This window comes from Cyanistes caeruleus, chromosome 1 (genome assembly GCF_971803275.1).
Source record: "Cyanistes caeruleus chromosome 1, bCyaCae1.hap1.1, whole genome shotgun sequence".
Lineage (NCBI taxonomy): Eukaryota > Metazoa > Chordata > Aves > Passeriformes > Paridae > Cyanistes > Cyanistes caeruleus.
In genome coordinates this window covers 149730213-149747604 of record NC_141701.1, presented here as the reverse complement: position 1 = coordinate 149747604, position 17392 = coordinate 149730213, and the positions used below count along the sequence as shown (strand labels likewise).

The 17392-nt window shown below is 38.6% G+C and overlaps 1 protein-coding gene across 12 annotated transcripts in view; it reads right to left on the bottom strand.

The window, feature by feature from the left end:
• ADCYAP1R1 (ADCYAP receptor type I) overlaps positions 1–17392 on the bottom strand; it is a 140558-nt gene that overhangs the window by 50986 nt on the left and 72180 nt on the right. For all 12 annotated transcript variants that reach the window (XM_086866878.1, XM_086866834.1, XM_023922016.2 and 9 more), the window contains one exon: positions 3927–4034. In XM_086866878.1, coding sequence (XP_086723004.1) covers positions 3927–4034 — 108 coding nt within the window. The remainder of the gene's footprint in view (positions 1–3926; positions 4035–17392) is intronic.

Sequence of the window (17392 nt, the reverse complement as noted above, 5' to 3'; positions counted from 1 at the left end):
TCCTGGTATCAACATGGGATAGGTTTTATGCCTTTGGTAAAACTTAGGAGAATTTTCTCTGTTGCACATAGTGAACAATATTTTGTGGTAAATGTAGTGCCCTAAACTGAGCACCAGATAAACTGAATTGCTGGAAGATTCAGTAAGAGCTGTTCATATTTATTATTTGGATTTGTGAATGAAAGCGTTTTCCAAACGTGGAATGCCCAGAAACTGTCTATTATTGTTTGAATTATTTTTTACTGCGAATCAAAGGATGGAAAATATGTTCATTTCTGATCTGGCTATTGGGTTTCATTCTGTGGCCCATTTGGGTGTGTGTTTAGGTTCCAGAATATTTTGGCTGTACAGTACAAAGCAATAAAAACCAAAGATTTTGCTTCTATAGATTTCCAATGCCAGGCAATGTCACCTGTGTCTGGAAAAAAATAAAAAAATAAAAAAAATATTGGGAAAAACACCCAAAGAAGAGAAAATTCTCCAGCTGGGAGCGCAGATCCCTGTGTTAGGGCCACCTCTAGGTCTTGCTGTGTGCTATTAAAAGGCAACATCACAGCCTGACTACAGTTTTCTTATTTCTAACCCCTGCAAAGATGCCTTAGGATGATTTAAATATGTCCTGTTGTGGAGTGGGTGTTTCTGGAGCTGGGAAGGCACTGGAGAAGGAGTAACATACAACAGAGAGGCCATCATTGTTTCCACCAGGAGCTGTCACTTCCATGGCCTCTACTAGATAGTAGATATTTCTTCTAGATAGTTCTCAAAAAATTAATTTTTTTCCTCTTCCACATGGATTTCTTCGATTTTTTGAGAACTATCTAGAAGAAAAGACAGTAATCCCTAAATTACATTAAATTACAAATCCCTAATTTACAAGATGAGAAAAGACTCAGGAACTAATAAGCATTTTTTCCATTGGAGGAAAGGAATCTCCAGTGGAGAGATTTTGAGAACAATAATTTTGTTCACAGTCTGCACCTGAAAGGAATGAAGAATTCTGGTGATTTTGGAGAGGAGAAATGAAATTTCAGAAGACAGGGTGGCCAAGCACACAGGATTTCATTTTGAACTTTCTGCATGATGTTGACAGCAGCTCAAACATTACTCCTTGGTTCAGCTGCAATGAAGGTCACAGCAGAGCAGATAAGACCAGCAACAGCTGGTATTTTTAGCTAAATACACAGCTAATTTTTCCAAAAAGCATCCCACCAGCTGACAGCTCAGTTAGTTAATATTTCTTTTGTAGTCTCTTTTATTTTTTTCCCATATTGTTGCATATGGAAGTAGACATCCAAGTCAAGGCAGTCAGATTCCTTTCTGAAATTTATAAAAGAAGCAGTGACTGCTCACCTCCACACAAGCATTTGAGAGAGGTCAGAGAAAGCATCTTCAACAAGTGCCCATTGATTTCTACTCACTGAGCCAGAAATCCATGTGATCACTTCATAAATTCACATATAAATTTAAACATCCAAAGCCAAATGAGATATTTCCCACCCACTCTTTAAGATTAGCACACCCCATGATTTTCCTGTGATTATATTGTACCTACAGGTGCTTCGGAGCACAAATTTTAAAAAGTATAATTTAAAGCTATTTCTGCAGTTGTAAAAATTATCTGTGGCCATAGAAAAATGTTGCTGTACTAAGAATGATTTTGCTATTAATAAATATTAGTGTCCATGGCCATCCTAGCTACATATTCTAGAAACAGAGCAGCAGCCAGAGGACAATATAACAATCCCTAAAATGTGATTATCCATGTCTTAGAAACATTAGAGTTCAATAATAACCCGTTATTTAGGGAACCATCATGAAATGTGACTTTTTTCATTAAACCCTCATTGAACAAATGCACTTGGATAATTAAAATTAGCAGCAACAATGGCAAAGCTGATGCTGATTCACCCAGGAGAGTGATTTGGGATGTTGATAATTCCATCTTGGGGTCAGCAGTGCAATCCCAGCCACATCTGCTGAGATTTCCAGATACTGCAGGTTAAATGTTTATTTGTTTATCTAATCAATTATGAATCTTGGGTTTGTTCCTAGTGAACAGATGTCCAAAACCCCCTCAAACCCAGGGTTTACATGAGGCAGCAGCTGTTATTTTTATTGGGGATCCCGTGAGGAGATAAAGTAACGGGACATATGTTTCCACTGGATGGAATATTCCTCCCTTAGGGTTGTACTGTCGCCCCATCACAGGCCAAATGGGAAGAATAGAGTATGAGGAGATCTGTAAATCCTGAGAAAATGATTTTAAAATGTTATTTCAGCCCTTTATTTTACATAGGTAAAATAAATAGAGCAATTAAATAAATAAATAAATAAATAAATAAATAAATAAATAAAGCATATTTATATTTATATTTATATTTATATTTATATTTATATTTATATTTATATTTATATTTATATTTATATTTATATTTATATTTTTATATTTATATTTATATTTATATCTATATATATCTAATCTATATCTATATCTATATTATTATTTATATTATTATTACTATTACTATTACTATTACTATTACTATTACTATTAATATTAATATTTATATTTATATGTATATTTATATTTATATTTATATTTATATTTATATTTATATTTATATTTATATTTATATCTGGATCTATATTTATATCTATATCTATTTTTATTTTTATTTTTATTTTTATTTTTATTTTTATTTTTATTTTTATTTTTTATTTTTATTTTTATTTCTTTATATATTTGTTCTTCCAAAAGCTCTATTATTTTTCCTGAAAAAAATTATTTTTTAATGCAAACACTATTATTTTTGTTTAAATAATTTTATGCAAACAAACAAAACCTTCATTTAAATCAATACAAGAAAAATCCTGATTTTATTTAAATTGATAAAATTTTTATTTAAGTAGGTATAAAAATAAATATAATAAAAATCTAATTATTTTTATTTAAATTATATTCTTCAAATAAATAAAAATATTTTTACTTAATTTTTTTCTTTTTCCATTAACAGGTACCCATTTATCTAAGACCTGGAACTGGTCAAATTGAGTTAATTTTGTTTTTAAAGTGGGTCAGGGTTAGGTGACATTGGTGACATTGGTGCCTGGATGTGTTAAAGGTGAGGATTTCAGTGTTCTTGGAGCTGTGTATGAAACACAGCCTCCAAAAAATGGTGCTCCCTGTGTGTGGTGATGCAAAAAAAGAGCAGATTTTGGACTCAAGGCTGTAAATGAATAATTAATAATTAATCATAATTAACTGGTAAAATAAACTTTGGGAAAAAGGATCCCATGGGGGACGGAGGTGAAATTGTTCCTCAAGAGACATCGCTAATTGAGGGACCTGCAGTGGGTGAAGCTGCTGGAGCAAAGGGAGCAGTCTGTGTTCATTCCCAGCACAGGGACAGAAGGGTGCTCATGTCTCATTTCCACAGACCACAAAAAAAGGTGTGATGGAACTTCTGCCTCTCTCCAGAAATCTTTAATTCCTCCCTGGACCCCCAACATGGGAGCTCCTCGCTGTTCAGCTCAAGCCTAAGTTTTCTTTCAGCACAAGCAGAACCCGCTCCATGTTTTCATAATTCGCTAAAATAGATTCCAATTGTGTTACCAAACATAGATTCGGGTCCTCACTGAATTCAGTGGGACCTGAGGGCAGAATATTCCCTTTAGCAGTTTAAATTTGTGATATTTTCATGTTGGGTAGTCTGTAAAGGCTTTTATTCACACCTTCCCCCCCACCCTGTGCACATTCACATATCTACACACAAATATCCTGACTTTCTGCTATTTATTTATAACCAGAGCCCAGCTGTAGAGTTTTTGAAGTCTCTTCATCCTGAGGATCTAAGTGAGGTTTTACACTCGTGCTGGCCATGAGGATTTACCAGGCAGGGGTGAAGAACAAAGGGAAAATACTTTACCATCCTCAGAGATGATAAATCTGAAGAGTGCAGGACACTTGACAAAGACAATTTCCCCCACACTTGCAGGTTTCCAGCATGTGATATTGTCCCACATTCCTGGGCAACCTGAGGAAGAGAAGGAGGGATAAAATACGTTAGTGGTGGAAATCCATCCCTTTCCTCACACTGAGGTTTGTGGTTGGTTCTTCCTTCTATAAATAAAAATATTTCTGTTTAGAATAACAGTGTTAATTTCCCTGGGAAAAAAATATTTTTCATTCATAGGAAAAGCATAAAATGCTTAGTGGCATCACACAGGAATGGCCAGACTCTACTCTCCCAGAAGGTGACATTCCTTAGTCCCAATTAAATCACTTCATCATGCCAGAAATAAATTTTCCCTTGGGTATGAAACCTGCTGCCATTTATTTATCTATCTTTCAGAAGTGCTTGGTTAATAAAAAAAAAAAAAAGCCAAAAAAAAAAAAAACCACAGAAAAACAATTTATGGATCATATCTTTGATTAAATTCTATTAATTCCTCTTGGTTTTAATCCCTGTGAAGGTTTGGGAACTCGCTCATTTTGGAATTTTTCTGAAAACTGAAAGTCAATTTCTGCTTCATCCTGCAGCCATTTCTGTGGCAATGTGAAACAAACTCACTCTTCCATCCCGCTTATTTTCCAAAAGAATGTCATTCCCTACCAAAGAGCTGTCCTAACATCATCCATTATTTTTACTTCAGTCTTTGCTCCAGAAAATATAAACTCACAATGTCAAAAGAGGATTTTTTTGACCTCTAATGATTTCTTGCATCAGCTGAAAATAGATTCAGGTCTTTAATAACAGTTCAATGATGAGGCTTCAGGTGACAAATTTTGAAGCAAAGGTCTGAGTGGAAAAAAATACCAATTTCCTGCTACATGAAGGCAGGAAGAGGAGGTAAGAGGACTGAGGGTGGGAGCTGTCTTCTCTTGGGATATAAGAAAAATTAATCTGAAATTTATTGTAGATACAGTAAATGAACCCAGCTCCTGATTCTTCCTGGTCTCTGTGCCAGAGGTGTGAAAAACTGGCTTTCAAGAAGAATAAATCTTCCTGTAATTCTTCAAGCCACCATCTTACCAGCTCAAAAACCTAGAAGGCTTATCCAGTGTCCACAAAAACTCAGAGCAATCTCTCAAATTTCCTACTAATATTAAAAAAACCCCAAAAACTTAGTGAGTGAATTTCAAATGAAAATCATCTTTTGCCTCAGCAGGAAAAGAAAGAGGAAGCAAACCTAAATATTTCTATTGCTTCCTTGCATTTGATGTTGATATTGAATAAATAATCCTATCAAGCAAAAAAGAGCCTCCATCTCCATGATTTTCTGCAAGGTTTTCTGTCAAAATTCTCTCTGACTGCACTCCAAGGGAAATAAAACCTTCAGGAAAAGCAAATAATACTTCCAAGTGTTACTTTCTGCCTGGAACGAGTCCAATTTAACGAGATGTGGGTGATGAACTTGTAAAAGCTGCGTGGGCCCCATCAGCTCTGGTGACGGCAGATCCTCCTGGTCCTGGTCCTGATCCTCCCCTCAGTGGAGCAGGAATGTTCTCAGGACAGGAACTGGTGTCTCTTTTTTTCCCATCAGCTTCAGTGGTAGCAAATCCAGCCCTATGTTTTCTCACAAAAATATGAGGCTGAGAGCTCCACGTGTGGTGAGCAGAGCAGTTCTGAGTGAGCTGGTGCTTGGAGAATGAGTGTCAAACAACCTTGTTGTGATAATCATAATAACACGACCCACCAGACCCACCAAAATACAAAACTGTGGCAAAAATGCTCATGAAATCATCACAGGAGCTGGGAAAAAAATAAAGGGATCCTTTATATTTTCTCCTCTTTTCCCAATCCTCTCCCAGATTGTTTCCTTTGCCAGATCTCATCCCATGAATGCTGTAATTCACTGAAATATTTCTAAAAGTCTCAAAACCTGAGGTTTGGAATAGCTCAGCTCATGGTGGTGACATTGGGGTGTCCAGTGCAGGGCCAGAAGTCGGACTCAGTGATCCTTGTGGGCTCCTTCCAGCTCAGGACATCCTGATTTTATAATTTTGTGATCCTGTTTATCTACTAAAGATGGAAATCAAGACCACGTTGAGTGCTATTAGATTTTATTGTCTTTGATAGCTCTTGTCTGTCCACACAGCAGGAAATGCATTTTCCATGTAAATCTGAGGATGTGCAGTAACAGGTTTATAGCTCACTGAAGTGTGGCACTATGCACAAAAGTAAATTATGTGTGAACATCCACGTTAATGAGACATTTGCTTACAAGAGATGCTGGAGATAATCAGTGGTTAATGACATCTTTGGAGAGACACCTGTTGGCCTTGCTTGATTTAACTGTGTTGAATAGGAATAGGAAAAAAAATCGTATTTTTTCTTATTATTTCAACATAGTTATCTTCCAATATATAGATATTATCCAGCAATGGATAATGCAAAGCAGAGAAATGCAAGGGAATCCTCAGGCTGCAGAACAGGAACAGCCACAGTGTAAATATCCCACAGCAGTGTGGATGTAACTCAGTTATAGCAGGTGGCTGATTTTGTGGTAATTCCATGCAGAGATAAAAACCAGCCCCATTTAGAAAGAAATTACAAGTTCATTGTTGTAGAAAACACTGTTGTGCTGATATTGGGAGAGAGGGGAGAGAGAAGCAGCAAGTCAAGTAATTTATCTCAAAATAGGGGAGAAATGGAGATTGTTAAGAATTCCCCATAAATAAGGACATTGTCTGACCCTGCATGGAAAAGCGTATTTGAAAAAAAAAAACATTTAGAAGAGCAAAGAAAAGGCTGAAAACAACAAAAATAAAATAAATAAGAATTATTTGGAATAAAGGGAAGCATGCACGATCTCCCTGCGTTTGTAAACCATGCTGCAGCCAGCAATTCCTGCTGGGTGAAATCTGCCCACGGAAACCAAAGTGACTTGAGTGTGAAACTGCCCAGCAAGGTCTCCTCTGGCACTGATGGGGTCTCCCCACTGCCCAGTGACGTAGGGATGCTCAATAGGGCTTGGAAAGAGGTGGCTCACACACTCCAATTCAGGCTGGACAATATTTCCTAATTTTTACCATCTTAGGAAATCAGTAATAACAAGGAATGGTTTTAAAGAATAAGATTTCATGCGGGATGGAATAAAAAACAAAAATTACAGATGGTGGTCTTGCTAATGGATGGTCTTGCAATCAAAATAATCACAGATTTACAGAGTCATAAGGGCTGGAAAAGCCCTCTCAGAGCACCAAACCAGCACTGCCAAGTCCATCACTAAGCTGTGTCCCCCGGTGCCACATCCACCTGTTTTTTGTACACTTTTAGGGATGGTGATTCCACCACTTCCCTGGGCAGCCAGTTCCAATGCCTGACCACCCTTCCAGTGAAGAACTTTTCCCCAATATCCAATCTAAACCTCCCCTGGCACAACCCAAGGCTGTTTCCAGAAGGCACAAACCCTGCCTTCCATGTTTGCACCGCAGCCTGCAGCTGGAATTCCTCTCTGGGGAACACTGTGGGATTCATCCCAGATAACAGAAGTGTCACCAGACTTGGAATCTGGTCCTGGGTAAGTGCTTCTGGCCTTCTCACAGGATGGGCAGAGAAGTGCCTCCACTTACTCAGTTATTCCACTTATTCACCCCTCTCATTTGGGGGATGGATGATCCTTTGGGAGTCCCTATTCTGTGTTGCTGACTTTTTGAGGAAACACAAAATCATGCAACTACAGGTTAAATCTGGATTAGTTGAACTTCTAACTTTATTTTTTATTATTATTATTCATTTATTTATTTATTTTACCCATTTGCCCTGCTCAGCAAAGTTTCCTCTGTAGCTCAGGGATTTCCAGACAGGAATAATCCCATTTTGAGGTGGGGAATCACTCTGTAAAGTGGACTTGCATCTCCTCACTGACTACACTCAGTAGAAGGAGGGTAAGGAAAAGCTTAGCTTGGACAGCTGCCTTTGAAATGTTTTTTGAAGTGTTTGTATTCCCTACAGGTGCTGTGTGGTCCTTTGGAGTAGAAATGACCCAACTCTGTCCTCTGCTTAGGGAATCACCAGTGGCTCCACAATCTCCTTTAGCCACTTCCCAATCCTGAGAAAAGGAGTCCAGCTGAGGGCTGGGACATGTCCCTGAGGAATCTGAACCACAGGCAAACCACGCTGGCTGCTTTTAAAAACCCTCCTGATCAGCCCCTGTATCTCTGCCTCAAACTTCTACTTAGAAGGGGAAAAAAAATCATGTTTAGACTGAGCTCCCTGTGACTGCATCCACTTTTACTTCAAAAACCAGTCCTTTCTGCTGAAGCACGTCTGTGTAAATTTTATATTAATGTCTATATGAACTTCAGGCTGTCGATTTTTATATTGTGGATTTTATATAAATTTCGTGTGGAGGACATGACACCCATGTTTAAATTCCACATTGTTGAAGCTGAGGGAGGTGCCCCACACACCTAAGGATGGATCTGACTTGGCAGCCACTGAAGAACAGCTCTTTCAGAGAAAAGGTCACATTTATTAACAAGGAAACTACAATTTTTTATCACTGCAGAGCATTCTGATGCATTTTTTAAATTACACCCAACATTAAAACCCTTCAAGTCATCCTGCCTCCACAGAGGTCCTCACAAACCTTGTTCCCATTTTTCATTTCACACTTTCCCTAACCTGCTACTCCTGGCAGCTGAAAGGCTCCCACTTGCCTGAAATTTCTGGACAAGCACCAAGTGGACAAAAAAATAAAAACATAAATCCCCTAAGCAAGCCATGCTGGCAGGAGAGCAGTGATAAACAGCTCTTCTGAAATTGCTGATGCTCCTGTTGCCCAGAATCGAAAGAAAAACCCTCAAAACAATATTAGGATTGATAACATAAAGGGCAGTCTTTTAATGAAAGCCTTCAGGTGCACAAAATATCCTTATGAGCAGGCATAGCATTGGATTTTTCATAATTGTTATAAGTTTAATTAATTAGGATAGGTAGGAATTACATCCCATAGGAGATTGGTTGTCCTGGTAACCCAGCCTGCCCCACTGGAGTCCCTTCAAGGGGTTCTTCACCCCTTTATCTTGTTATGTCTCCCAATTTCTGGTGCAAAACAGGGTGTCCTTGTTAGAAATAATTTTCTTCTAGAAATTCTAAAATTATTTTCTCTAGAAATTCTGAAATTAGGCTTTCACTCACTGCCTTTTCTAGCCAGGGGAAGAAAATACACATTTCCAGGTGATAATTTATCTTAGAACAGGTTGCCCAGAGAAGTGGTGGATGTCCTGTCCCTGGAAAAGTTCAAGGCCAGGTTGGACGGGGCTTGGAGCAACCTGGGATAGCAGAAGATGTCCCTGAGACTAAACAGAATTTCAGGAAGGTCACACAATGTGTGAGAAAGGGCAGCTACTGTTCTGAAGTGTAAGAAAGTGGCAGAAACTCCACAGATAGATATTAAAAACCTACAAAGCTACAAATATATTACAAAGTGAAAAATCTTTAGGTGACAGTCCCTTATATTCCTTTTCCCCCCTGCCTAGGGCTGTCTTGAGAGTCACAGCTTACTAGTGGGTAGACATAAATCCAGATTTTATTCAGCCCCGTGAGTGAAGTTCAGAGGTGAAGGAATTTTAATTTTAATTTTAAACCAGCTGAGGGCAGGGCCTGTTATCTTTCACCAACACAGAGTGACTGTGTCATCAGGACTGTGTAAAAACTTCTCTTTTGGGTAGATTTGTGTCCTGTTTTCTTATGGTGCCTATATCTCAATCTCTATTTACCTTCTCTATATTAAAATCTTTGCACTCTATTTATACTCTCTGTATTAAAATCATCTTTACAGTCTCCACAACATCCTCTCATGTCCTCATCTTGCTCTCAAAACAGTTCCTCTCATCCCTGACAACTTTTTGGTGAGAGAAGGTGCAAGCCAGAGATGGTTTTTTTCTGGATGGTAAATCCCTGAGCAGTAACTTGCTATTTACTCATTCCCTCCTCTAAACAAAGTGGATAATTCCTACCTGTCTCCTCCTCTATCAAAATTATGATTTTGACATTTTTCTTATAACCAGCACCACTTTTTCAAAAATGGGGAAACAGTGAGATGGGCAGTGGGATTTATGGATTCATACACAGACAGGAGGTAACAGACAAGAATTTGCATAAAATGTGTTCCCTTGGCAAATCAAGAAAAAAATGTAATTACATAAATGTTAGACTTCTGTATTTTTCATGAAGGGAAATAGAGGCCTGAGATGAAAATCCACCCTTCTGGCTTACAGCATTCGGTTTGATTTTCAGTTCCTCTCCTCATTTATTGGTTTAAAATATCACCTTCAAGGTCGAATTGCCTTCAGGAGAGTAATATCAAAGGAAACGCAATGTAACAAAGCAGCATATTAAACTGAATTATGTGGTGCACAATAACTTCTAAAGGGCACAATACATATAAAGCCTTTCAGAGAGAGGGGAATATGAGATAGGAGCTCTCTGTTCCTTCATAAATCTGGGTAAATACCAAAATAAATAAGGGCTTGAGCGTGGCCTAGGTGTGGGGATATGATTTCCAAAAGTAATTGACATTTCAAAGTGCAGGTGTCTTTGAGGAGTTCCTGTCACAGAAATGTTGTTTCTGGAGGTGTTTGGAGCTGGGCACCAGCCCTGGAACTCTGCCCAGAGAGGGAATTGTGCTCCAAAAACAGGGTGGGCAGCAGGACAAGGGAGGGGAGTCTGCAGCTCTGCTCTGCTGAGATCCCCCCTCGAGCACAGGAAAGATGTGGAGCTGCTGGAATGAATCCAGAGGAGGCCACAGGGATGCTCCCAGGGCTGGAGCCAGGCTGGGAGAGCTGGGAATGTTCCCCTGGAGAAGAGAAGGCTCTGGGGAGGGCTCAGAGCCCCCTCCAGGTCCTGAAGGGGCTCCAGGAGAGCTGGAGATGGACTGGGGACAAAGGATGGAGGGACAGGACACAGGGAATGGTTTCCACTGCCAGAGGGCAGGGTTAGATAAGGTGGTAGAAATTCTTTACTCTGAGACACTGAACGAGGTGCCCAGAGCAGCTGTGGCTGCCCCTGGATCCCTGGAAGTGTCCAAGGCCAGGCTGGACAGGGCTTGGAGCAGCCTGGGATAGTGGAAGGTGTCTCTGCCATGGCAGGGGATGGAAGGAGATGAGCTTTAAGTTCCCTTCCAGCCTAAATCATTCCGGGGTTCTGTGATTCTTTAGTGTCATTTGAAAGTCTAAACCATAACAGAGCAGAAATGTAACATAAACTGGAATTTCAGGGTAAGTTATAAGAGAAAGTTTTGTGTTTTTTCCCTTCCTAGTTCTGCTCCTGATAAATTTTAGAGTTATGAGAATAAAATCTGTTCTTTCATCTGGCACAGTTACTCCACCAGGAAGTATTTTTTTCTACCCAAGTAATGCAGTTGCTGCCCAGAGATGATCTTGTGCTGTCTAACCTGGTATTCCTTCCCCTCATCAGTAACAAAGCTTTGTGTGCAACTCTCAGGGAAGTTCTGCATTTCTTTTACAGTGTACAAAATAAAATTAAAAAAAAACCAACAAAAATTATCACAGAGCCACAGAATCCTGGAAGGGTTTGGGTTGGGAGGGACCTTCAAAATCATTTCATTCCAGCCCTGCCATGGCAGGGACATTTTCCACTATCCCAGGTTACTCCAAGCTCTGCCCAGCCTGGTCTTGGACACTTCCAGGGATGGAGCATCCATCATTTTCTCTGGAAACCTGTTCTAGGATAAATTATCACCTGGAGATGCATATTTTCTTCCCCTAATCAGAAAGGGCAATGAGAGAAAGCCTAATTTTAAGTTTAAACCAGCTGGAATCAGAGGAATTGTACAGATATTGTCCAGGTTTCTCTGGCAGAGTGGTAAGTGAAGAACAATAAACTGTGACCCAACACCTGACACACCTCAGTGTTTTCCATCAGCTCTCCTTAGACAGCTGCAGCCTCAGGAAAGTTACTCAGAACCATATTATGATTATTCAGAACCTTATTATGATTATTTAGATCCCATTCTTTATGTAATTAGACTTATAAACCATCAGAGCAATCCCTACTGGTGCAGCATTATCAGTAATTTGTTTTATGGGATGATATTATCAGAGATCCAAGTGCAGCACTGTTTGCAGAGAACTTTTTTTAAAAATTGTCTTAATGAATCTAAAAGAACACTATAAGAAAAATTGCTGAGATATTTCACTCCATATGTACTGAGTTAGTAATAAATTATATTAAAAAGTAAAAAGCAAAGCACTCAAAACACTTTTTTTATTTTAATAACTAATTTTATAGCATAATATTTTTATAAAATAAATTTTATACTATTATAAAAATATGACTTCTTGCTAAATCCACCATATATTTTAATTACAAATATACATTTGTTGTATATTATTATCCTAATTAAGTGGTGTAAATATTATTATATTATATATTATTAATATTATTATATATCTAATGATTCATATGTTATAAATTATGAACATAATATAAATTATGAATTATGAAACATTTTACAAACTTATCATACTTGATATATTAAATACACTGCATTTTATAACTTTTTTTATCCCTTGAGGATTTTATACATGGCAAAGATCAGCTTTTAAATTACAGGAGCTGTTATTTACAATCAGAGATGTGCAAATTCTTTTTTTTTTTGCTTTTTAACCTGTTTAGCTCTTTGCAGTCACCAGATATTTATTTCTCAGCTCACACTTATTGCTGCTCTTGCATTGATACCTGCCAAGAAAACCTCATCCAAGAAAATCTCCAGAATCTTTTAAGTGCTGCCAGCCAATTGGCCTTAGGTGAGCTTTGAAGAGTTTTAAAGGGAAACTTCAATTTGGCAAAATCTGTGGAACATTTCTTTGTCTAATTAGGCAGGAGAATAGAAAGCCAATAAGCTGGGAAATCGAGCAGAGTTGTTTCTTTTAAACCTCCTTTAAATATAATAAAAAGGATTGGCTGCTCCTCTTGAGAAAGTCCACGCTTTGCTGCTCAGGAGGCAGGAGACTGTGAAATTACTGAAAAAAATTGAAAAAATTGTGAAGTTTGGGGTTGTTTTTTTTTTTTTCCCCATCACTGCTGGGAATAGGATGACACTTCCAAGCTTCCAGAAGCCAAGGCAGTGCCAGGCTCAGCAGCTGCAGATAATCCAGCCTTGCTGGGGACACGGGATGAGGGACACCACGGGGAGCTGCTGGAGGCAGCTCTGCCTGGCACCACCTGCTTCCCCCTCGCCTCCTTTATTTTTGGGGGCAGCCAGAACATCATCATCCTCCCCCAGCACCAGGTCTGACTCACTTCTGAGGGGAAGGGGATGGCATCCTGCACTTTATCAGCTCTGTCTTTCATTAATTCTCCAGGCTGAGACAGATGGGGAGAGGGAGCTGCTCCAGCCGTGCCTAGCGGGCTTCTCCTACATCACAAATACAAATTTCAAATTTCTTGCTACAAATTTCAATCCTCACATGGCTGGGCTCAGAGTAACTTCTGGAAAAGCCATCATGAAAAACCCTGCCTGAAGGTTACAGACTCAGGACAGAGTTTGAGAAGATGGGTTAATAACCATAAAAATGTGTTGCTCTTCCACACAGCTCCATCTTCCCTTGGTAACATCCTTTGGCCACAACCTGGTGGTAAAGCATGGAGCACTGCCAGCTGTGGCCTGTCTTTGTCAATAGTTCAATTAATATTATCTAACCATGCAACTGGTTATGGTGTTGAAGCAGCTGGATAGAAATATATACATATCTATAAAATATTATATATATTAAATATATTTTTCCCACAGGTATTAATGTGCCTTGCAGTGAACCTGGCTTTAAGCTGGGGCTAAAAAGGTAAAAAATCTTCCCAAGCTGGAGAGCTGAACTGTCCACTGGCAGTTTTGCCACCCTTGGAGTGATATTTGGCCCATTATGAGATTTATGGGCCTGTGAAGAAGACATCTGGAAAGATCTCTGGGATAAACAGTTGCCATGGAGACAGAGAAAGTAGAAATTTTTTCAGACTGTCTTTTTCGTAATTTGGAGTCTGCATTCCTTTGAAAATGGAGACAGGATTTAATGGCATGGAAGGAGATGAGGAGAAAATTTAACAGCAGGTCTCTTGAGCCTTGAGGATTCACAATAATAAATTCACAGCTTCAACTCTTTTCTATCTCAAAAGAAAAGAATGATAACATCTTCCTTTGATTTGTTCATTTCTAACTAATCTCACTCCAGCACTGGACTGAGACTAAAATGGGACACAAACCTTGAAACGTTCTCTGAGTTTGAGTCTTAAAAAATGCCAACAGAGGAGAGCAGGATTTTCAAAGGGAATTATTCAAGCAAAGCCTGAGGTTAATAATTGCCTAGTCAATAAGATTTGTCAGGAATTTTGATTTGTTTTTAAAAGGAAACCAAAAGAAACAGGCAAGCAATAAACAACTGAAAAAAGCAGCTGACCTCAAGTCTATGCTATGGATAATTTCAGAAATTAAACTGTGGTACTCATATATTAAGATCCCTCCAAAGGAATTTACAAATTATTACTATTTTTGTTTCAGGCTATCTCTGGGTGTTAAAAAGATTTTCTGCTCTTTTTTGCAGCTGGAAAACAAAACCAAACAAACCAGAACAAATGGTGACACCGAAATCTAAATGTTCTCCAGAGCCAGAGTTGTAAAATCAAGCTGCCCCTTCATATTCTGACTCCTTCTCAACCCCTCCTTGCTTTTCTGGTGTTTATAAATAGAGTTATCTCAGTGGAAAATGTAGGAGAAGACAAGTTACAACCAATCTTGGGCCAAATTCACTCCTGATGTCACCAGAGTGACGCCAGTGGGGACACTCCTGAGAGGCATTTGTTCCTTGTTTACTCCTCCAAACCTTCGGAGGATGAGAAATGACTGAATTAAATAACTTAATTCCTTCCAGCGTGTAAATTCCATAATCTGTCCTGGAAATTGTTCCAGTGGTGAGTCAAACAATTCCTTATTAGAGCTCGTGGGACCTGCTGGTCTAGTGGAGGAAACAAAGGAAATAAATACATTCTCAACAGGCAGTGCAGTGTGTCCCCTGTGAAGGGGGACGTGCACATGCTGCATTTCATGCTCCTGAGCAGGAACACAATGCCAGAGTTTAACAAAGCCTGTCTCCTCTTCCATACTGAACTTCTCTGAGGGCCCACAATGTATTCAGAGAGTGGAAAAAAATAACACTGCAAATATAATACAAATTCAGTGTGATTCAACCTCACTGGGGTCACTGGAAATGGTATAAACAGTTCTATATATTCTATAAAATAGAGGATGTCAGAAGTGTTTCTGATATTTAGGTACAGGGAACACGTTAGGTGAAAATTCCCAGAAAACCACAGCAAGACCCAAAATTACAGTTGTGTTAATGCAAAATCTGAATAAATAGAGACAAGATAATTCCTCTTTGCTTGTCTTTGGACCAGAAGAAGTGTGATGGGTCTGGTTTTCTTTTTCTAAAAGCTGGCAGGATACACCAAGAAATGGGAAGTGGCTGCCAAGAGGATTTGAAATTTATGGCCAATTCACAGGAGCAGTAACACCAAGAACATACAGAGATATGGTTCCAGCCCTCAGCAGTTCTGGGTTAGTCACTACCTCCATAAAAGCCAATGATGGACTCATTGAAGGAAGAAATATTTTGGAAAGAATGTGGATTTTTACCAGTATTTGCGAAAAAACAAACCAAAATCTGCACATCCTCAATTTCTTATGGCTTATTCCTGTAAATGAGGAGTTAATTCCAAAAGAGCTAATTAGTTTCTCCATGTCTAAAGCTGCTGTGAGTCAAAGATCAATTGATTTAGAAAGTTTAGAGATGGGTTAAAAAAGAAATATAAAAAGTAATTAAGTATATTATTATTCCTTCTCACCCTCTTCCTATTTGAAAGGGTTAAAGATCATGTAGGAAGGAAATTGTTTTGTGGTCTTTCTCTCAAATATTTGTGGGCAGGTAATTACCCTCCCATATGAAAATTTGCATACATCTAATCAATATTTTTTTTTTTAATTGGAATATGGAATCATTATGGAAAAATAGAAAATAATCCTAAAGTGACCTGTGGAGTTCATAGAGCTCCCTTCTTGCACACAGGCAAAATAAACCATAACTAAAATATCCAAAAGGAATTTGAGGAGTTCTCATTGTCTGTGACATGTTTATTAGCTGGACAAAGCATGAAAAAAAAAACATATTACAGGGCACAATTCCGTGTGCTTGAGTTACAAAGATCCAGAAACTTCTTTATGTTTCAGTCACTTGAGAATCTTTGACTTGCAGGGATGACAATAACTTCAGTGTCATCTATAAAGACAATAATAAATTTCTCCCTGATATTCTAAGAATGAACAGATGTTGTGTTATTTAGCAGATTTAAAATGAAATCCTGATGTGACCCTCAGTTAGATGGATGTTTTTATAGCTTGTATATGCATGTATAGAGCATAGGTTTATATTTATATTCATCTTCAGACAGATTACCCTGACTACATTCTATTTGAGATACAGGTAGAAGAAAAATTAGGAAGCATGCAAAATCCACTCAGTTTATCACCCAAGTGAGAAATCTTATTCATATGAGCAGGAATGCTCAGCTGCTGTAACCACACCACTGGAAAATCTCTTTATCAGTTCTCAATCCAGTGGAATAATGGGAAACAAATCATTCTAGTCTGTCCTGCATGAAGACAATTATGAAACAGTCTTTCTGACTGGGAGCACTCTGATTAATTCTGTTCAGGATTCTGGTGTGGGCACTTTGCAGGTTAGCAGAGAAGGGGTGGAATTACATTAGTCATTATTTTTTATGGCCATAAACCCAGAGAAGACTCAAGTCCTTTCCTGTCTTGGGAATAAGGATGAGGCACATTCTTAAAATACACCCAACAATCCTTCAGAGAGTTTTATTAATTGTTTGTGTTATTTCAATTTGGCTTTGTTCTTGGCTTGGGCATACTCATTACACATTCTAATAATTGTTTTTCTCCTCCAAAGCATTTCCTTGTGCATTGACTTCTGTGTCCAGTAATTTTTTCAGCCAGATCCTGGCTGGTCACTCAGTGGTGGATCCTTCCAGCCTTGCCTTTTGTTTTGGTTGTGATTTGCACTTGTTTTGTTCCACTCCGCTCCCTTCGATTTGTTTTTGTGCAAAAGGACACAAACCAATCGATTCCAGCAGCTGTGGGAGCAGGAAATGTATGGCTTGATTACCAAAAGTGCAAGCTGCCATGGAAGTCTGAAATGGCTTTTAGGGTAATCAGAAAGGCAAGGAAAAGGATCAATAAGAAAAGCATCTGCAGGTGCTTGTCCTCCAGACTGAACTCTGCTCTTGAAGGGTGAAAATGATAAAATGATGTTGTTTAACCAATGTCCAGCTATTTGCCTAAGGTTCTCATTTGG